Source organism: Coregonus clupeaformis, chromosome 10 (assembly GCF_020615455.1).
Source record: "Coregonus clupeaformis isolate EN_2021a chromosome 10, ASM2061545v1, whole genome shotgun sequence".
NCBI classification, from domain to species: Eukaryota; Metazoa; Chordata; class Actinopteri; order Salmoniformes; family Salmonidae; genus Coregonus; species Coregonus clupeaformis.
Genome location: NC_059201.1, coordinates 25,405,146 through 25,427,730, shown reverse-complemented (window position 1 = coordinate 25,427,730; position 22,585 = coordinate 25,405,146). Strand labels below are relative to the sequence as shown.

General features: G+C 42.4%; 1 protein-coding gene across 4 annotated transcripts in view; it reads left to right on the top strand.

Moving 5' to 3' along the window:
* The window catches only part of LOC121574941 (protein FAM107B), a 54,016-nt gene that overhangs the window by 15,940 nt on the left and 15,491 nt on the right, over window positions 1-22,585 (top strand). For 2 of the 4 annotated variants that reach the window (XM_041887643.2, XM_041887644.2), the window contains exons 2-3: window positions 8,997-9,063; window positions 16,116-16,344. In XM_041887643.2, the coding sequence (XP_041743577.1) occupies window positions 8,997-9,063; window positions 16,116-16,344 (296 nt within the window). Of the gene's footprint in view, window positions 1-8,533; window positions 8,752-8,996; window positions 9,064-10,236; window positions 10,443-16,115; window positions 16,345-22,585 lie in introns of those variants that run through there. The other 2 variants (XM_041887642.2, XM_041887641.2) reach the window with 2 other exon arrangements.

Sequence of the window (22,585 nt, the reverse complement as noted above, 5' to 3'; positions counted from 1 at the left end):
GACTTTCTGACAAAATTAGAAACTTATATCTGAAAATGTACCTAGACTCTTACCTATGGATGAACACTTCACAGTAGACTGGAACCATTTAACTCCATTTTGTTTGTAGCTACAGTGAGGGGAAAAAAGTATTTGCTCCCCTGCTGATTTTGTACGTTTGCCTACTGACAAAGACATGATCAGTCTATAATTTTAATGGTAGGTTTATTTGAACAGTGAGAGACAGAATAACAACCAAAAAATCCAGAAAAACACATGTCAAAAATGTTATATATTGATTTGCATTTTAATGAGGGAAATAAGTATTTGACCCCTCTGCAAAACATGACTTAGTACTTGGTGGCAAAACCCTTGTTGGCAATCACAGAGGTCAGACGTTTCTTGTAGTTGGCCACCAGGTTTGCACACATCTCAGGAGGGATTTTGTCCCACTCCTCTTTGCAGATCTTCTCCAAGTCATTAAGGTTCGAGGCTGACGTTTGGCAACTCAAACCTTCAGCTCCCTCCACAGATTTTCTATGGGATTAAGGTCTGGACACTGGCTAGGCCACTCCAGGACCTTAATGTGCTTCTTCTTGAGCCACTCCTTTGTTGCCTTGGCTGTGTGTTTTGGGTCAATGTCATGCTGGAATACCCATCCACGACCCATTTTCAATGCCCTGGCTGAGGGAAGGAGGTTCTCACCCAAGATTTGACGGTACATGGCCCCGTCCATCGTCCCTTTGATGCGGTGAAGTTGTCCTGTCCCCTTAGCAGAAAAACACCCCCAAAGCATAATGTTTCCACCTCCATGTTTGACGGTGGGGATGGTGTTCTTGGGGTCATAGGCAGCATTCCTCCTCCTCCAAACACGGCGAGTTGAGTTGATGCCAAAGAGCTCGATTTTGGTCTCATCTGACCACAACACTTTCACCCAGTTCTCCTCTGAATCATTCAGATGTTCATTGGCAAACTTCAGACAGGCCTGTATATGTGCTTTCTTGAGCAGGGGGGACCTTGCGGGCGCTGCAGGATTTCAGTCCTTCACGGCGTAGTGTGTTACCAATTGTTTTCTTGGTGACTATGGTCCCAGCTGCCTTGAGATCATTGACAAGATCCTCCCGTGTAGTTCTGGGCTGATTCCTCACCATTCTCATGATCATTGCAACTCCACGAGGTGAGATCTTGCATGGAGCCCCAGGCCGAGGGAGATTGACAGTTATTTTGTGTTTCTTCCATTTGCGAATAATCGCACCAACTGTTGTAACCTTCTCACCAAGCTGCTTGGCGATGGTCTTGTAGCCCATTCTAGCCTTGTGTAGGTCTACAATCTTTGCCCTGACATCCTTGGAGAGCTCTTTGGTCTTGGCCATGGTGGAGAGTTTGGAATCTGATTGATTGATTGCTTCTGTGCACAGGTGTCTTTTTTATACAGGTAACAAACTGAGATTAGTAGCACTCCCTTTAAGAGTGTGTTCCTAATCTCAGCTCGTTACCTGTATAAAAGACACCTGGGAGCCAGAAATCTTTCTGATCTAGGATCAGCTTCATGGAGTGGTTCCCATCTTTGTTCTGCTGTGACCATCGACGGCTGGGATTCAATCCGACCGGTGGTAGAGCTGAGTTATAGCGCGCTTGACATTTAACGGTAATTTCCGATTGTTTATTTAGTAGCACAGACACATGCTGGTGACAGGCCCTTCAGCAGTGTACAACACGGTCAGTGTTGCAGTTTGCCCACTGATTACTCCAGTTAGGATTGGGAAAAGCTACGCTAGTTCCTTGGTAAGTCAGGATCCACATGGAGTTCGTTTTGGGTCGCTAACTGGGTCTCTATTGACAGGGCCTGGTAGGTAGGCAGGTAGTTTAGTGGTTAAGAGCGTTGTGCCAGTAACCGAAAGGTCGCTGGTTCTAATCCCCGAGCCGACTAGGTGAAAAATCTGTCTGTGCCCTTGAGCAAGGCACTTAACCCTAATTGCTCATGTAAGTCGCTCTGGATAAGAGCGTCTGCTAAATGACTAAAATGTAAATGAAAACTTAGGGCGGGATTCAATCCGATTGCGTTTTGCACCTTTTAAATAAAACAATGCATTTTTTATGGTGAGCGAGCATTGCGCCTTTTCCTTTTCAATGCCTTACTACAGGTGTCAGGTTCTAATTCAGCATTTTGGAGAGTGTGTGTCAAGCCAACAATCTCTGTGGCAGTAGTTCCCTCTGTCTCATCTAATGGCTAGTGGGAAGGTTCCTGTCTTTTTCTGTGGCTAAACCAACTAGGCTCGTAATTTAACAATTTTATTTGTATTTATGGATGGAATACACGTTTGTTATTAAGGCACATGAAAGTTCACATGTTCCAGAAGGCATTTCTGCCAAAAACGCATTTTGATAAAAATGTAATGTTTACGTTCAAATGCCACTCCTGTGAAATAGTGACGTGTGAAATACGCCTAGTTTCCTGAAATGAGTCACATATCTAAGTGGTGGTCTCTTGTCAGAAAATGATTTTAAGTGTAATATTCTTCCTGGGGGTGTAAATGAACAGATTTGAATGAAATTTCATGTTGCTAAAATGCTGTCAGTTCCACTTTAAATGCAACAATGTTTCACACACATAAGTTATTTTCAAAGAGATGGCTAACAACAGCAAATGCGCTGCAATAAAAAACACAGTTCCACTCACCAGATGATGATCATTTGAAACTGAACTTCTTGTTGAAAGTTATTCTTGAAAAGGGAGAAGCTAACCAATTAGCAACAACCTCCTCTTTGATAACACCTGCTGCAGCCACTGCAAACTAGTCGACAACAAAAGCTAGCTAGACCGTGGGAAAACTACTGCTCGCTATTGAGCAGTGACCTGTTGGCCTTCAAGAAGGTAGAAGTTTCCATAAGTTTTTGTAAAAACAGTCCCACCCATTAAGTCAAAATGTGATTGGTTGATTCCACTGTTACTCTAAAATGTTGCCCTAATACAGTTGAATGGCATATGCCTTTATCTAGCTTCTGAAGGCCTAGCCAATGGATGACATAGCTAGCTAGATGTACAGTGGGGAGAACAAGTATTTGATACACTGCCGATTTTGCAGGTGTTCCTACTTACAAAGCATGTAGAGGTCTGTAATTTTTATCATAGGTACACTTCAACTGTGAGAGACGGAATCTAAAACAAAAATCACATTGTATGATTTTTAAGTAATTAATTTGCATTTTATTGTATGAAATAAGTATTTGATACATCAGAAAAGCAGAACTTAATATTTGGTACAGAAACCTTTGTTTGCAATTACAGAGATCATACTTTTCCTGTAGGTCTTGACCAGGTTTGCACACACTGCAGCAGGGATTTTGGCCCACTCCTCCATACAGACCTTCTCCAGATCCTTCAGGTTTCGGGGCTGTCGCTGGGCAATACGGACTTTCAGCTCCCTCCAAAGATTTTCTATTGGGTTCAGGTCTGGAGACTGGCTAGGCCACTCCAGGACCTTGAGATGCTCTTACGGAGCCACTCCTTAGTTGCCCTGGCTGTGTGTTTCGGTCGTTGTCATGCTGGAAGACCCAGCCACGACCCATCTTCAATGCTCTTACTGAGGGAAGGAGGTTGTTGGCCAAGATCTCGCGATACATGGCCACATCCATCCTCCCCTCAATACGGTGCAGTCGTCCTGTCCCCTTTGCAGAAAAGCATTCCCAAAGAATGAGGTTCCCACCTCCATGCTTCACGGTTGGGATGGTGTTCTTGGGGTTGTACTCATCCTTCTTCTTCCTCCAAATACGGCGAGTGGAGTTTAGACCAAAAAGCTCTATTTTTGTCTCATCAGACCACATGACCTTCTCCCATTCCTCCTCTGGATCATCCAGATGGTCATTGGCAAACTTCAGACGGGCCTGGACATGCGCTGGTTTGAGCAGGGGGACCTTGCGTGCACCACAGGATTTTAATCCATGACGGCGTAGTGTGTTACTAATGGTTTTCTTTGAGACTGTGGTCCCAGCTCTCTTCAGGTCATTGACCAGGTCCTGCCGTGTAGTTCTGGGCTGATCCCTCACCTTCCTCATGATCATTGATGCCCCACGAGGTGAGATCTTGCATGGAGCCCCAGACCAAGGGTGATTGACCGTCATCTTGAACTTCTTCCATTTTCTAATAATTGCGCCAACAGTTTTTGCCTTCTCACCAAGCTGCTCGCCTATTGTCCTGTAGCCCATCCCAGCCTTGTGCAGGTCTACAATTTTATCCCTGATGTCCTTACACAGCTCTCTGGTCTTGGCCATTGTGGAGAGGTTGGAGTCTGTTTGATTGAGTGTGTTGCCTGGTGTCTTTTATACAGGTAACGAGTTCAAACAGGTGCAGTTAATACAGGTAATGAGTGGAGAACAGGAGGGCTTCTTAAAGAAAAACTAACAGGTCTGTGAGACCTGGAATTCTTACTGGTTGGTAGGTGATCAAATACTTATGTTGTGCAATAAAATGCAAATTAATTACTTAAAAATCATTCAATGTGATTTTTGTTTTAGATTCCGTCTCTCACAGTTGAAGTGTACCTATGATAAAAATTACAGACATCTACATGCTTTGTAAGTAGGAAAACCAGCAAAATCGGCAGTGTATCAAATACTTGTTCTCCCCACTGTATCTCCCCAGAGACCAGCAAAGAACAATCCTGATTGGATCTCGTTTTCTCTTCAGTGTTAACCCTTTCCTTTCCAACAAAAACTGAAGGGATTAAATCAGAACATCATTGAAAATTCTGAAGGTCTAAAGAATCCATATATTGTTCTGAAATATGAACACAGAAATATTGGACAGTTTGAACTCTTATTATGGTGGTGATTTGACAAAATTACAATCATGGTCTTGAATTGGACTCTCATTTTTCTGGTCTCGGTCTTGCCTCGGTCTGAAACCCTTTGTCCCCCACCCGGTCTTGGTCTTGACTCGGACTCGGTTTGCTCCGTTTTTGGTCTTGAATCGGTCTCGCTTTCGATGGTCTCGAACACAACACTGATGTGACCTACAGAGGCCCAGCTGCAGATCTTTAGGATCAGATGGTGTTTGTGTTTACCTGCATGGTCCTGTCCTCATTACAAGCTCTTCTGGCTCCACCATATAGGACATTATACTGAAAACTGTTAAAATCCCTCAGATATCTGTTTATTCACTGAAGCTGCAACATATGGTTAGTGCTAGACAAGTGCATGACCTGAAATGGTACTGTAGCTGTAATGGGCTTAGTTGTCTTGAACGTGCCTAGCTCTGAAGTTAATTACTGCCACCACGATCTGTAGAGAGCGGAGAAGTATACCTGTTTCTCCACTAGGTGGCAGACTCAACTCAATTTCAACACACCATTCAATCTGATCATGCAAAAATCTGAATCAGTACCATTGCATGTATTGTGGGTTGTTGTTGAGTGTGTGTGTGTGTGTGTGTTTGTGTGTGTGTATGTATTGTGCATGTTAAAGCCTGTTGCAGGAAAGGGAACGCTTTGTAGTTTACAAGGCCTCCCAGATGTGAACGTTACATCTTAAAACCATCTGTAAAACATTGTGTCCTGCCTGAGTACATCAATTTTCCTTCCTGGAGGGTAACTGGCATAGTGGAACATGGTTCATGTTGAGCTGTGATGACCTGTGGTGCAGAATCTGCCTTCCTGAGATCAAAGACAGGCGGAGGTGAGAGTGACTAATGTACTGGCCTGAGGTGGACTCTGTCCCTAAGCACTGATCTAGGATCAGCTTAATGGAGTGGTTCCCATCTTTGTTGTGCTGTGACCATCGAAAGCTGGGATTCAATCCCACCGGCGGTAGAGCTGCGTTATAGCGCGCTTGACATTTAATGGTAATTTCTGATTGAGCCGACATATGCAGCATTTCATGTGATTGCGGTCTCCGCGAATGTGGAAACATTGTCTTATAGACTTATTTAGGAAAAGTCCAGGACGGAGGGGGGCATGACTTTAAAAATGGCAGAAAAGTGGAAAAGTTTATTTAGTAGCACAGACACATGCTGGTGACAGGCCCTTCAGCAGTGTACAACACGGTCAGTGTTGCAGTTTGCCCACTGATTACTCCAGTTTGGATTGGGAAAAGCTACGCTAGTTCCTTGGTAAGTCAGGATCCACATGGAGTTCGTTTTGGGTCGCTAACTGGGTCTCTATTGACAGGGCCTGGTAGGTAGGCAGGTAGCTTAGTGGTTAAGAGCGTTGTGCCAGTAACCGAAAGGTCGCTGGTTCTAATCCCCGAGCCGACTAGGTGAAAAATATGTCGATCTGCCCTTGAGCAAGGCACTTAACCCTAATTGCTCATGTAAGTCGCTCTGGATAAGAGCGTCTGCTAAATTACTAAAATGTAAATGAAAACTTAGGGCGGGATTCAATCTGATCGCGTTTTGCAACTTTTAAATAAAACAATGCATTTTTTATGGTGAGCGAGCGTTGCGCCTTTTCCTTTTCAATGCCTTACTACAGGTGTCAGGTTCTAATTCTGCATTTTGGAGAGTGTGTGTCAAGCCAACAATCTCTGGGGCAGTAGTTCCCTCTGTCTCATCTAATGGCAGTGTCTTGAATGCCTCTGACAAGCTCTCTGCTTTTACTGCCCTTTCATCTCACCAGGAGAGCACTATGTTAAGGGCTCATATGACTCAGGGGGAGGTAAAACAAAAAAGGCTGATGAAGGCTGTCGCCCAAACGTGTCTGTTTGCTCTGACCTCTGCTGCTAAAAAATACATTGAAACTTAAATAATATTTTAGTGAGTGCGGGTTTTTCCTTTTTCATGGGGGACGTTAAAACATCCAAATACCTCATGTAGGGAACACAGTGTACTGTACTGAGGCAGTGTCAGCCACAATATTCTGTAATTAAAGGAAGATGTATTTATTTATATCCATGGTTGAACTTACTAATGTTGACACAGCGTTCAATATTCAAATATTGAGTAGGACTCTATTCAAAGGGATAATGCAAACATAATCATAACTTTTTGTAATTATAATGATATACTCACATTTTGTGTGGGTGCATGTGTGCGTACATACGTGTTTGCGTATGTGTAACTGAGTGCTTAAGAGTGCTTAACTGAGCCTGAGCGTGTAATCAGGCAATATCAAGGTTATTAGTAAGGTTAGGGTTCAAGTTAGAGTTAGTGGTTGGAAGGTGCATTGCTTGTGTACTTTTCTAGCAACCCTACTCTCCCGTCCAGGGCCTCTACTAACAACCTGTGTTGTCTGGGTAACCTGACTACCCTGAGGGGTGAAACCAGAGCACCAGATCACCGGATCAGGGTCCAAATTGATTTGACAAAATAAAGTCTAACCTCTTTGTCTCACCCCTTATTTTGGGGTTAGAGGTATAGAGGCACTTTCTCAGTCTGCTTAATAAAACATGAGGGACATCAAACAGGACTCTGATTGGAAAGGTCAAATGACCACTGATGGTCATGAGACACTGGGCCAGGGAAAAATACAACAGAATATCTAAACCCGGGTCAGCCAGTCTGCACAGTAGGGACAAGGTCCAGTGCTTCCAGAATGGATTTAGACCAGGAATCTTCCAACTGGGATTTCTGGAAAGTTACCAGAATTTTGCAACCCTACTGAGACCTGTTATAGGACAGGTTCAGCCTGTTTGGATTTGATTGTTCACTTACAGAGGCAAGCCATGAACCTCGATACACTCCTAGGGCAGGAAAATTAAGAGGATAAAGTTATGGACACTCATAATCACTGGAGATCAATACAGAGCTTACTATTCTTTATTCACACAGCTCAAAGACGTTACGAGGTGACTCATCAACGAAAGAGGGGTTTATGCAGTGTGACTGTAAATATGGAGTTTTAATTCCCCTCTAAGCTCATTTCAAACATGACTCAATTGTTATTAGCACAGGCTTTGCTTCTTAGACCTTCTTAGTGAGCCCCTGGTAATCATAATGCTGCTTAGAGCAACTCTGTTGTACTTCAAAGCAATGAGAGAGAGCATGAATATAAGGAGCAATGTGTTGTAGAAAAGTAATTATTTCCATTATTACTATTACATTTTACACAACATAAATGTATTGGATTTAGCATTTTTAAAAACTAGTCTCTAGACATTATCATAACTGAAGCCTCTATTTTGATCATGTCAGAAAAAATAACATGTATCATAGTACATGATACAATCAACAGAGTTGAGGTATTTTCCATGTGAGGTCATGTATTATTCATGTTTGTTGCTGTTTGTCATATTTACAGAACATTTTACATGAGGAACACCCTGTCCCAACACAGCGACAGAGGCACATTTAGGAGAAAGAGATCATTCATTAAAACACTGCCCTCCCCAAACCTCCATTCACCCAAACTCTCAATTTCCATGCACGACACAGACTTCACCCTATACCCCACCAGTGGATTAACAGAAATGCCCCCACCCCCAGTAATGCCAGGGAGGTAGTGGAGGGGGGGGAGACTCAAGACAGTAAGGGCCTTGTCATCAAACCAAGCCTGTGAAGGCCTCTCCTAGCAACCATAGACGGCAACACATTATCCTTTCACACAGCCGAGAGAGTGTCCAAAAGGCCCTTTGAATGGAGCTCAGCTCACCCCTGTGAAGAGGCTGTGCTGCAAGGCTTCAGTATGGACAACCAGGCCTCAGAGAGAGAGAGAGAGAGAGAGAGAGAGGCAGTAACAGGAGGTGAGGAGGAGGCTGAGGAGAGGAATGGATAGAAGTAAAAGGAGTAGAAGTGAGAGGGATGGAGGAAGAATGGAAGGGCGAGAGGGCCAGGACACCAGGGTGAGTGTTTAATGTCTGCTGTCACTGTGTGCCAGTGGCCTTTAGCTGTTTATAGCCCCCAGACCGGTAATGTCCATTTAAAATCAATGAGGAGACACTAATGACATCACAAGCATGCTGGGCGGATGTGAGAAATGGCAATGATCAGTGTCTGATGTATCGTCTGAACCAATCTCTATTTCTCTCCCACCCCACCCATCTCTCTCTGTTCTTCTTTACCTCTCTCTCTCTCCCTCTTTCTACAGAAGACGTATAATGTCGACCAACAGCAGCAGCAGTGTGTGAAAAATGGAAAGCACCGGAATGGCAGAGGTATGTCTGGCCCTCTCCGGTTACAGTCTTATGCAACAATAACATGCCTGGGAAGTAAAGCCAAGCACCTCTGAGTTACCATTGTGTGTTATCACTGCCTCTCCATGTACATAGAGGAGTAATGGACCTGGCCCTCCACTCACAGTGACCATACCTGCCAGCCAGGCAGAGGTACTTCCGCACACTTGGCACGTTTGGCTGTTTACTGGTCTGGATACACTGTTTGTGTTATGTATGAAACATTTTTTTAAAGGGCTCAAAGCATCCAGTAAAACCTTGAAGAGTCTTAAAAGAGTCTTACAATTTAGTGCCTGTGCTAACATGATATAAAATCTGATTACGTTGATTTTGTGAAATACAAGGGATTTCGTGGTACTCGACATAGACTAAAGTGTCCAACTTTGAGATCAACATGTCTTGAAGAGTTTTCATCAGAGTGCTGAAGAGATTAATTTTTTTTCCTAATCCAATGTCTTACTTTGCTGACAAATTTAGGATATTTTTTATCAAAAACATTATTTATAACTGTAACAAATAAGTCACTTGTCACTCAGTTATTTTCTAAAGTGGTAAGTGACCCTCTCTTTGTCAGGAGAAAAATGTCAGATTGATACTGACAACCCTCTGACTGATTGCGGGCTAGCTCATAATCTCTATCTAGCTAACACTGTATACATTCTACATCCCCTTAAAGCAGAGGCATTGGGAAAGCCATGTGTAGATGAACAGCCCAGGGTGCTCTCTCCCAGTACTGTCAGCCTGGCTACTGTACTACACTGAGTATGAAAGCGCCCAGATGATTTATGGTTAATATGAGCATTAGGCCAGAGTTTAAGCCCTCTGCTAATCCTACCAGCTACAGACCACTGAGGGAGGGAGGGAGGGAGGGAGAGAGGGAGAGAGGGAGAGAGGGGGAGAGAGAGAGAGGGGGAGAGAGAGAGAGGGGGGAGAGAGAGAGGGGGAGAGAGAGAGAGAGGGGGAGAGAGAGAGAGAGAGAGAGGGAGAGGGGGAGAAGAGAGAGAGAGAGAGAGAGAGAGAGAGAGACTAACAGCAGGTTAGAGAGGGAGGGGAGAGGCAATAGAGAGAGTAATAATATTAGAGATGAAGAGTGAGAGAAAGAGAGAGAGCGACAGGGTGCGAGAGAGGGAGGGGCGGGCAGTGGAATGCCCGGGGGTCATGTGACTGTTTACTCTAGCCTGGGCAGAGAAGCATGCTTAAAGGAGTGCTGCAGCAGGACACACATAGATACACCCGGACACAGAGAGAGCGAGACAGACAGACAGACACCGAGAGAGGCATGGCACAGAGAGTCACCCACAGTCACAGCCTGTTCCCTTCTGGCCAGGCTGGGAGGCCCAGGGATGTACTGGTCAAGTCAGGTAAGACCCATGCAGAGCTACGCTCCACTCTGTCACTGTGGCAGAACAGCAGGGCTGACACAGAGGCTTCAGCAGAAGCCAGATTTTGCAGGACAGTGTTTTATATGTTATAGACTTTGTTTATTTATGGGAAAGGAAATTGTGCAAGTAGAGAGAAGGTAGTGAGATCTGTACAGTATGTTGATAAAACAACATGGTTTTGCGAGGACACTGGAATGTATTACTGAAGTTAACTGGAGGGAACTTTGTAGATACTAGATGTTGTTATCTGTTACAATTGTCTCTACTTATTAGGGAGAAGGTATTTTAGATACATTTAGGAGGGCTCATTGTTTGGGCCTGGAAAAGACCAACATGGAGTGAAATGTACTGTACATGTATGTGTACCTGAGACACAGAGCATCAGATCAGTCTCATAGCAAAATCCACTGAGGACAGCTAGCTATGTCTATAATTTATGCATTGGCACAGCAGCACAGATCGTCATGTTAACAGTTTGGGAACGATGTGCTGGACACACCAAGGTGTTATCACCAGGCACTATGACTTCAAATAGCAAGATTCATTCAGGTAATGTCCTCATAATGCTTAAGCAGGATTTTTTTTGTTTTGTACTCTTGAGTCTTGGGACATTTACATGTTCTTTGTATAGAAGAGCCCCTCCATCCTCTGTCCATCAATTGGACAATACAGGACCTGTTATGTGCACATTGAACTGATCAATGGCAGCTCTGTTGTCATATATGTCTCAAACTGTTTGAGCCACCTTTCGCAAACTCTTTTTATGTGTGTTCCACTTGCAGTATTTGGATGTCTTATTGATTTAAATAGCATAACACCGGGTTCACCTTTGTGTGATCAAGTCAAATAAACTGTGCTGCCTGCCGGGCATGTTTGAACAGTTATCAGGGGATTGTGACTAACTGCCCTGAGTACAGAAACAGTAAAATACTGCACTTAAACAAGCACACCATTTACTGGGGTCACTTATTCAAGCAGTATGTCTGTACCATTCTGTCTGTATAACTGATTCATCTAGTGACCCTGAGTGAATAATTTGCTTAATTCAACTCTACAATTCCATGAAGTTTACTGTATGTTCTGAATTATTCTGATGGCATGTCTGGTTAGTGGCCTAACATGCGTCTTCGTTGGCTTCTGCTGTTATGTTAGACCCTTGCCTATTTTAATGATAATGACTTCATGGAGCCTCAGTCTGAATTTCATGGTGTGTCAACAATCTGTATTCACAGTGTATTCTGGGAAAACAACTCCCCCGCATTGCCCCTTGGGAGACTGGGTGCTCTGGGCATCTAAGGGGCTACGCTTGCATTGCCACGACAACAACCAGTGTTCTGTTTGTATACAATCTGAAAACTCTTTCACTCTCAGATTTTTCCTCCCAAGGTGCATAGCGTCATAAAACGAGACAGGAATTAAATCATTTCCCTACCCAAACCATCTGCATCCACCTCCTGGAGTAACAGGGAAGTAAATCTCTCACTGAAAAAATCTGAATGAGCTTTGGCGAAAGGCAAAAGGAAATAGTTGGTTGACAGGCCCAGCTATTTCACAATAATTTCCCAAACTCATTTATAATCAAACAATGTGTAGCCTGCTTTGACTCCAATTACCACTTACTCAGAATATGCAAACAGAACCTAAGTGACATTATAAAGCATTTCAAAGAACAAACAGCGACTCAAACGACATATTTCCGTAAAATGGTTTACTGCAAAGATTGTGGGAGAATGAAGATTGAAAAGGCTCCTGTTTCTCTAGCCACTGTACTGTAGCCTGAGCCTCATCCCCTGCCATAGACACACAGAGGAAAATATGATTTGCCATGCTCCTCCAGGGATCCATCTAAATGCATTGACCCAATGTAACTGGATGATGGACTCAGTGCACAGAGATATTACTAACTTACCCAGGGTGCATCGAGATGACATCTAGCATGTCCTAAATGTCAAATCAATACAACCACAGCCAGGATTATATGACTCAAGAATTACCGATTTATCCTACATGTCTGTCTCCTATGTGACTAGGGTTGCAAAGGGAGGGTATTTTACTGGAAACTTTCTAAACCTTCTTACCAGTAAACTACCAGAATTTTTAAAATGTTCAAGGATTTTATGTAATCTATCACATCTTTTTGGGTACTTCAGATTTTTACAGGTGTATGTAATTATCTTTGGCCTTATCACATGTCAAATCTATGAAGTAATTCAATAAGATTAGAAAAAAACTAATAGAATGACAAAGCTATAAAACATTATCCTAAATATAAACCATGACCTTAGTGAATACCACTGGTTTTTAATCAGTCTTTCAGCATGAAATATACTATTTATTTTACATACTTTTATTTATTTTACTGTCAGTCGTATTTGATGTCAATGTTTTGTCGTCAAACTGGTGGCAGTTGTGAACAAATTAAATAGTTGAAATAGTTGCAGAGTTGAAAATAATGCCATTTGTTGATTAGATGCTTTTTTTGTTATTAGGCTATTTTCTCTTGAACCATATGGTCTATCTACTAGAAACGTGTGGACAATATGGACACAGATATAAACAAGGGAACAGTAAATGTTGTCCCCCACGAATGATGGAGCGCCCCCCTTTTGGGCCAATTGAGATATCGTGTGTGACTAACTAGTTTCAGTCATTACTATAGCTCCTGCCTTGGGCCAATCAGTGTAATTTTGTAAATGGCATCTATGGCAAGATGCATCATTCACTCAAGTTTAGTCAAAATCGGCCCAGTGCTGTCTGAGATATCGCGTGTGACTAAAGAACAAACGTACAGACGAATGGACGGAGACAGATTTTAAAAGTTATCCAAGTATAAATGACTAAATGTACGATAGATTGCCATCGATTTTCTGTTAATTACCAAAATTACTGAAGAATCCGGTAACTTTGGTAAACTACCGGTAGCTTTGCAACTCTACATGTGACACTGCATGTCTGTCTTGATCTTTTGAGGGAGTCTTGTCTATTTTTATGAAGGATAAGCAAACATTCACACAGAAGATTGTGGATTTGTATTGCATAACAAATGATGCAACCGGTCTTCCTTTTTTGTTTGTTGCCTCGCTGGCCTCATAGACTAGATGTAACATAGTAAATGAAAATCCGACACTCAAATTAGTATGATATGTTACGTTTGGTATGGTTACATAAGACATATGGTTACTTAAGGCAAAAACGAAAGTTGGGTGGTTGGTCAGGATGGATGGGTGAGAGTATAACGTGAATGTCTAGCAACCCAAATGTTGGGAGTTTGAATCTCATCACGGATTGAGCTAATTAGCAACTTTTCAACTACTTGCTACTTTTGAGTTACTTTGCAACTACTTAGCATGTTAGCTAACCCTTCCCCTAACCCTTTTAGCTAACCCTAACCTTAACCTTTTTAGCTAACTCTTCTCTAACCCTAACTTTAACCCTTTAACCTAACTCCTAAACTTAACCCTAACCTTAACCCTAGCCTAGCTGACATTAGCCAGCTAGCTAATGTTAGCCACCTAGCTACAATTCGAAACATATCATATATTTTGCAATTTCATAACATATTTTACATTTAGCAAATTCGTAACATATAATACAAATTGTAATTCATAACATATCATACAAAATGGGTCTTGGACATACACCAATTAATACATACCATACGAAACGTAACATATCATACTTAATAGAGTGTCCCGGAATGACATACGTAATAATACGAAATGCTCTGAGACCAGGTTGTTGTTGCTGGTCAAAACGCATGCACAGGATCACAAGGCCAGCACAAAATGTTGCACATACAGATGTGAATGTACACCCAAACATGAACACACACAGTACAATACATACTCTCAGCATGCATGTTCATTAGTATGTCCTGTAAGTGTTACATTATAGCCATAGAGAGGGAATGAGTATTAGTGATTGTGTAGGGATCCAGCAGAGAGCTGGTGGACAGTAAGCTGCTTTAGACTTCGCTACTGCTTTAGAAACATCTCCCTCCATTTACCTCCAAGGCTTTAGAAGGCATCTGTGATTTCAGTGAGTCTGCATCGCTGGACCAGCGCTCATAAAAAAACAATGACCCTGGGCTTCTCTTTCTCTCTCTCCGTCTCTCTCTTTCTATGTATCCCTCCCTATTCTGTGTTGCTCACTTTCTTTATATTACTTTTTATCCCGTCTCTCTCCATACCCCCGTCTCTCTCATTGTAATACTTCTGTTATCTCCAGCTCTCTCTGTATTGCTCTCTTTCTTTCGATTACTTTCTCTTTGATTTCCTTCTCTGTATTGCTTTCTCTCTTTCTATTACTTTCTATCTTTCCCTCTATGAATTGTGTTCTCCCTGTGCTCTCCCTCTCTCACACAGATGACATATCTCTGTAGAGCAACAGGCCCACTCTATTCAGTAATTAATAATGCCCTTATAATCCTCAGACAAACGAGACAGCCTGGGTCACATGGTTCTGCTGTTGTTCCTTCAGAGTTACTGCATTGTACACGACTAAAACGCAATACTTTTATTGTACTTGTCAATCTGCTGTTAGTGGCATTCTGTCAGAATGAGAATGAGGCAGATTAACAAAATGGCCCAACTAGCATTTCAAGCAATGGCCTGAATTCAATCACCTGTATTTGATAAGGCAACACAGGAACCAGATTTATTTTTCCATCTAAAATGTGTTGATGTGTTTGTTACTGTTTCCAATGCCCAGATAATATCCCGTTGGCCCCAGCCCATCAACATCCTGTCACTAGCCCTGATTGGGAAGTGCTGAGACAAGACAACCACAGCTCATTTCATTTTTCTGAAATATTAAGTAGCAGAGATGGTGTCTGGTTGCACTTGAGAAAGAGAGTCATTGTTCTGAGCTGGCCTGCTTGCGTATGACATCTGATCTCTTACAGAAACACTCTGGCACAGATCAGGTGCCTCTTAATCTGTTTGTTCTGATGGAACAAAACCCACTGAAATATGTGGAAAATACAATAGGCTGGGACATTTGGGACAGACAGTACGAAACCATGTCTATGCTTGAATGTATCTGTGTATGTTCTTATGGGACCATTCACATCCTAACGACGGAAGCAACATTCTATGAATGATCCTATCACTTCCATTGAGAGTGCTGCAGAATGACTAAATCCCATTCACGTCACAGATGTCACTGAGGGATTGAGTGATAGTCGCCACACCTTTATGGAATACCTAATAATTGACTCAGAAAGTTAAGGCTCAGTGAACATGACATTCCCGTTGCTTGCGTGTATGGTTTACAGTGAGCAAAGAAGGTGTAACCTAGCGTGTCAGCATCTCAACCCATAGCAGAGAGGGGAAAGGGGGATATGGAATTTCCTCTAGCTCTAAAGAACACAAACGGAGCCAAGTGCCTGGCAGCTCACCTGCCGTTGTTCAGCTGCTGCCCGGCTAATGTGTGCAAATGAGCAGGAATGTTTCCTCATCTCCTGAGGATCCAGAGATTATTGCCCCATGATGGGACTTGGGAACCTCTGCTATGGACACCTTCCTGTTTCCTTCAGTCACGCCTCAATTTCTAGTATACGTTTCCCCTGTTTTGTTTCTTAATCACTAACAATGGTGTCTTTCTCTGTCCATTTCTCCTGTCCTACCCTCTCTCCTCCTCTTTGTCCTCCAGCGTCAGCCTATGCGGACCTGCAGTGGGAGCAGCAGCCCAGGCAGGATGGGAGCCACCTACCTCAGGACTACCCTCACAGAGACCAGCCCCCTGTGGCTGGCTATGTCCCCCAGCCAGACTACATCGAGGGAGATGATGATCTCATCAAGCCCAAAAAGCTCCTTAATCCAGTGAAAGCCTCCAAAAGCCACCAGGAGCTCCACCGAGAGCTGCTTATGAGCCAGAAACGGTACAACTCCCACCCAACAGAGTCCCATACAAGATCTTAAACTAACAGCTGATTTAGGTTATTATCCAGCAATCTAGCTATCGGTGTGGTTTCAGCTCTTACACACTGTGCTTGTTTGCATGTGTATGCATCTGTGTGTGCACAGACGGTCAACCTGACAAGTAATTCAGAATTCTCAGCCAAGCCCTTTGTAATGTTTTGCCTCACATATACTTATATTATATCACAGAGGATTGATATTCCTAAAGTAATTCCCCATTATAGATTCATATGATATGACATTATAGGCACATACCCATATCATGGCATTACGTAAATAAAGAAATCCAGGATTTCTAGTGATCACTGTATGTACAGTGGGGAAAAAAAGTATTTAGTCAGCCACCAATTGTGCAAGTTCTCCCACTTAAAAAGATGAGAGAGGCCTGTAATTTTCATCATAGGTACACGTCAACTATGACAGACAAATTGAGAAAAGAAAAATCCAGAAAATCACATTGTAGGATTTTTTATGAATTTATTTGCAAATTATGGTGGAAAATAAGTATTTGGTCACCTACAAACAAGCAAGATTTCTGGCTCTCACAGACCTGTAACTTCTTCTTTAAGAGGCTCCTCTGTCCTCCACTCGTTACCTGTATTAATGGCACCTGTTTGAACTTGTTATCAGTATAAAAGACACCTGTCCACAACCTCAAACAGTCACACTCCAAACTCCACTATGGCCAAGACCAAAGAGCTGTCAAAGGACACCAGAAACAAAATTGTAGACCTGCACCAGGCTGGGAAGACTGAATCTGCAATAGGTAAGCAGCTTGGTTTGAAGAAATCAACTGTGGGAGCAATTATTAGGAAATGGAAGACATACAAGACCACTGATAATCTCCCTCGATCTGGGGCTCCACGCAAGATCTCACCCTGTGGGGTCAAAATGATCACAAGAATGGTGAGCAAAAATCCCAGAACCACACAGGGGGACCTAGTGAATGACCTGCAGAGAGCTGGGACCAAAGTAACAAAGCCTACCATCAGTAACACACTACGCCGCCAAGGACTCAAATCCTGCAGTGCCAGACGTGTCCCCCTGCTTAAGCCAGTACATGTCCAGGCCCGTCTGAAGTTTGCTAGAGTGCATTTGGATGATCCACAAGAGGATTGGGAGAATGTCATATGGTCAGATGAAACCAAAATATAACTTTTTGGTAAAAACTCAACTCGTCGTGTTTGGAGGACAAAGAATGCTGAGTTGCATCCAAAGAACACCATACCTACTGTGAAGCATGGGGGTGGAAACATCATGCTTTGGGGCTGTTTTTCTGCAAAGGGACTAGGACGACTGATCCGTGTAAAGGAAAGAATGAATGGGGCCATGTATCGTGAGATTTTGAGTGGAAACTTCCTTCCATCAGCAAGGGCATTGAAGATGAAACGTGGCTGGGTCTTTCAGTATGACAATGATCCCAAACACACCGCCCGGGCAACGAAGGAGTGGCTTCGTAAGAAGCATTTCAAGGTCCTGGAGTGGCCTAGCCAGTCTCCAGATCTCAACCCCCATAGAAAATCTTTGGAGGGAGTTGAAAGTCCGTGTTGCCCAGCGACAGCCCCAAAACATCACTGCTCTAGAGGAGATCTGCATGGAGGAATGGGCCAAAATACCAGCAACAGTGTGTGAAAACCTTGTAAAGACTTACAGAAAACGTTTGACCTGTGTCATTGCCAACAAAGGGTATATAACAAAGTATTGAGAAACTTTTGTTTTTGACCAAATACTTATTTTCCACCATAATTTGCAAATAAATTCATAAAAAATCCTACAATGTGATTTTCTGGATTTTTTTTTCTCATTTTGTCTGTCATAGTTGACGTGTACCTATGATGGAAATTACAGGCCTCTCTCATCTTTTTAAGTGGGAGAACTTGCACAATTGGTGGCTGACTAAATACTTTTTTTCCCCACTGTACCTCAACATGTATGGATTTACATAAAAGGAAAAGTACATTCTAAAACATAGACATTAGTCACGAAAGGTCAGATGACAACTGATCATAATGCTACAACGGTGTAATCCCACTTCTCAATTATATAAGCCAAAGGTACTGTATTGTAATAACATAACAAACAGAAAGGATGGGTTTAAAAAGGGTCATAATGATCGAAACAAAGTGTGATCATAGGCAACATTCCCATTTACCCTCTTGCCTTTTCCTGACAAGAACCTCTTACACTGCCCCTCCAAAATGCTTTCTAAAAGCGTCTTGGTAATCCACTCACAACATAGGCTAGTAAGTACAGTGGGGGAAAAAAGTATTTAGTCAACCACCAATTGTGCAAGTTCTCCCACTTAAAAAGATGAGAGAGGCCTGTAATTTTCATCATAGGTACACGTCAACTATGACAGACAAAATGAGAAATAAAAATCCAGAAAATCACATTGTAGGATTTTTAATGAATTTATTTGCAAATTATGGTGGAAAATAAGTATTTGGTCAATAACAAAAGTTTCTCAATACTTTGTTATATACCCTTTGTAGAGCAGTGATGTTTTGGGGCTATCGCTGGGCAACACAGACTTTCAACTCCCTCCAAAGATTTTCTATGGGGTTGAGATCTGGAGACTAGCTAGGCCACTCCAGGACCTTGAAATGCTTCTTAAGAAGCCACTCCTTCGTTGCCCGGGCGGTGTGTTTGGGATCATTGTCATGCTGAAAGACCCAGCCACGTTTCATCTTCAATGCCCTTGCTGATGGAATGAGGTTTTCACTCAAAATCTCACGATACATGGCCCCATTCATTCTTTCCTTTACACGGATCAGTCGTCCTGGTCCCTTTGCAGAAAAACAGCCCCAAAGCATGATGTTTCCACCCCCATGCTTCACAGTAGGTATGTTGTTCTTTGGATGCAACTCAGCATTCTTTGTCCTCCAAACAAAACGAGTTGAGTTTTTACCAAAAAGTTATATTTTGGTTTCATCTGACCATATGACATTCTCCCAATCCTCTTCTGGATCATCCAAATGCACTCTAGCAAACTTCAGACGGGCCTGGACATGTACTGGCTTAAGCAGGGGGACACGTCTGGCACTGCAGGATTTGAGTCCCTGGCGGCGTAGCGTGTTACTGATGGTAGGCTTTGTTACTTTGGTCCCAGCTCTCTGCAGGTCATTCACTAGGTCCCCCGTGTGGTTCTGGGATTTTTGCTCACCGTTCTTGTGATCATTTTGACCCCACGGGGTGAGATCTTGCGTGGAGCCCCAGATCGAGGGAGATTATCAGTGGTCTTGTATGTCTTCCATTTCCTAATAATTGCTCCCACAGTTGATTTCTTCAAACCAAGCTGCTTACCTATTGCAGATTCAGTCTTCCCAGCCTGGTGCAGGTCTACAATTGTGTTTCTGGTGTCCTTTGACAGCTCTTTGGTCTTGGCCATAGTGGAGTTTGGAGTGTGACTGTTTGAGGTTGTGGACAGGTGTCTTTTATACTGATAACAAGTTCAAACAGGTGCCATTAATACAGGTAACGAGTGGAGGACAGAGGAGCCTCTTAAAGAAGAAGTTACAGGTCTGTGAGAGCCAGAAATCTTGCTTGTTTGTAGGTGACCAAATACTTATTTTCCACCATAATTTGCAAATAAAATCATAAAAAATCCTACAATGTGATTTTCTGGATTTTCTTTTTCTCAATTTGTCTGTAATAGTTGACGTGTACCTATGATGGAAATTACAGGCCTCACTCATCTTTTTAAGTGGGAGAACTTGCACAATTGGTGGCTGACTAAATACTTTTTTCCCCCCACTGTACACTTGAAAGTTCCAAAAATATTTAGCTAGCTCCTGCAGCACTGCAGGTAAGAGGACTGTTTAAAGAGCAGATGCCTCCCTTTAAACTAAGGAAGCAGGATATTTTCAACATGCCAGGTTTGGGTATGGGGGATGGAAGGGAAAAACACCCCCTATTTAAAAAGTCTCAAATAGGAATTCTAAATGGGCTACAGAGAATCAGCTCTGTTAGGAGTTTGGTATGAAGAAAAACATGCCAGCATTTAGGAAAAATTTGCAAGTTCATCACAAGTCCAGCTGTGATTGCAATAGTGGTGAGGTGTACAGAAAAGTGTGGTTCAACTTTATACTGCTGCTAAGTTATGACAAAACAAGCCAGTGATCATATCTAGTTCATATTTGTGTTAACACCAAAAGTTTTAATCAATCCTAGACTCAGTTGTTATTCTTTTACCCCTACGAATATGAATAAATGCCATTATAAATAAATACTGCACAGACAGTGTATGGCATATCAAATAGCAACTACCCAAACAGAGCAGTGTTTTCTCTCCATTGAAGCCTGTCGTCTGTCTCTCTCTTTCAATGTCAACATCTCTTTAATTAGCAGGCCCATTAGAAGCCAGTTGTTGCTAGGTGACAGCCCACCACGATCCTGTCCCTATCACTGAGTTGTTGGGAACTGGGCAAATCCCCATTCCTCCAGCACTCCAACCCTCCATGAGGTGACAGTGGGAACTCAGACCCTTAAGCGAGTGGGCAACAGAGGACCTTTTATGCCCCTCCAGCCCTGCTGTTTCACTGCCATTGAAGAGTAGGCCCATAGAAAATCAGGCTCTGGAAGTAAAAATGACATTCTTCTAGTGTTCTTCTTGTTTGCGTCATTATGCAGTTGGATTTCTCTTTATAATCATTGATAATCATGATTTTCAGTGATCATAAACATGAATCCTTATATTCTCCAATATGCAAGAAGAATGTCATTATAGAATGCCACATAATGTCAAAGAATGTCATTATCCGGAAACCCTGTTTCCAGGAATATGGAATGCTGTATACAATGGGCAAATACCTCCCTTATCTGCTCTTAACTTCCCTTTCTGTAATCTCTCTACAGTACGATCATTTCCCGACTTATCTGTGTGGTGTGTCTGACCTGTATCTGAACTTGTTTACTCTGTAGCATTGGTCAGTTAATCATTCAGGCGCTAAATAGGTTATGATAACAATATCCTACAGGAGAGCCAGACCAATCAGTCATAACCCACTAGTCAACTAATAAATAATTAATTGTGAAGCAAATCTGGTAGAAAAGGACATGCATGTCTCGCCTGCTGTCTGTCTATCTTCTGGTAATATGACTCTTATCGAATATATCCACATCCTAGGATTGATCTGACAGAGAGAGAAAGACACAGTACACTAAAACCTGGAGTGTACTTAATGTGAGAAATGGGAAGAATATAAAACATAGACATTAATAGATAATATATCAGAACTTTCAAGTCTAATTTACGGTCTCCAATATCTTCCCACATAAAAAATACTATAGAATACGATAGTACTTACTATATAACTCTATATAATTCTGTAGTTAAACTGTAGTACACTGTAGAATCCTATACTCCACACCGTAGTATCCCTCGAACGTGTAGTGCTTACTACAAACTTTTGTAGTATACTGTAGCGTACTATACTACACACTCTAGTATCCCTCGATCGTGTAGTGGTGCTTAATATAGAATGTTTTAGTATACTGTAGAATACTATTCTACACACTGTAGTATCCCTCAATCAAGTAGTGCTTACTTTATAATTTTTGGATCAATTGGACTGCTAGCCAGCTTTACTGCTAGCTAGAGGTGGGTACATGTACTTAAGTAGATTCTTGGAGGAACTAGTACTTTTCTAGTTACTCTCTGTGGGCTGTACTTGTACTCTTACTCAAGTAATTTCTGAAGGAAGTAACTTACTTTTTACTCCGTTACATTTTACCAAATCACTTCAGCTACATAGATTTATATTATGATATAGTCGCTGTTGGATGAAATCCTCGTAACTCCAAATTTGGTGATTTACTTTATTATTATTTTTTACATGAATCAATACTATTGGTTCCCCTTTACGTCTGTATGAACGTTTCACGACCCCTTGACCAATGAAATGTATTCAAAATAGCTTGTCATCAAAACCCTTAAGTCCATTGGCTTTCAAAGTTGTCCGTCAAACCCTGTATCTCCACCCCGGCTCTTGAAGTGAAGTGCACGTCTTCACTCTTGAGGAGATTTTTGCTCGTAGGTTCTTAGCCAGACGCGATCAGAGGTACAGTTGAAGTCGGAAGTTTCATACACTTAGGTTGGAATCATTAAAACTCGTTTTTCAACCAATCCACAAATATCTTGTTAACAAACGATAGATTTGTCAAGTCGGTTAGGACAGACATCTACTTTGTGCATGACACAAG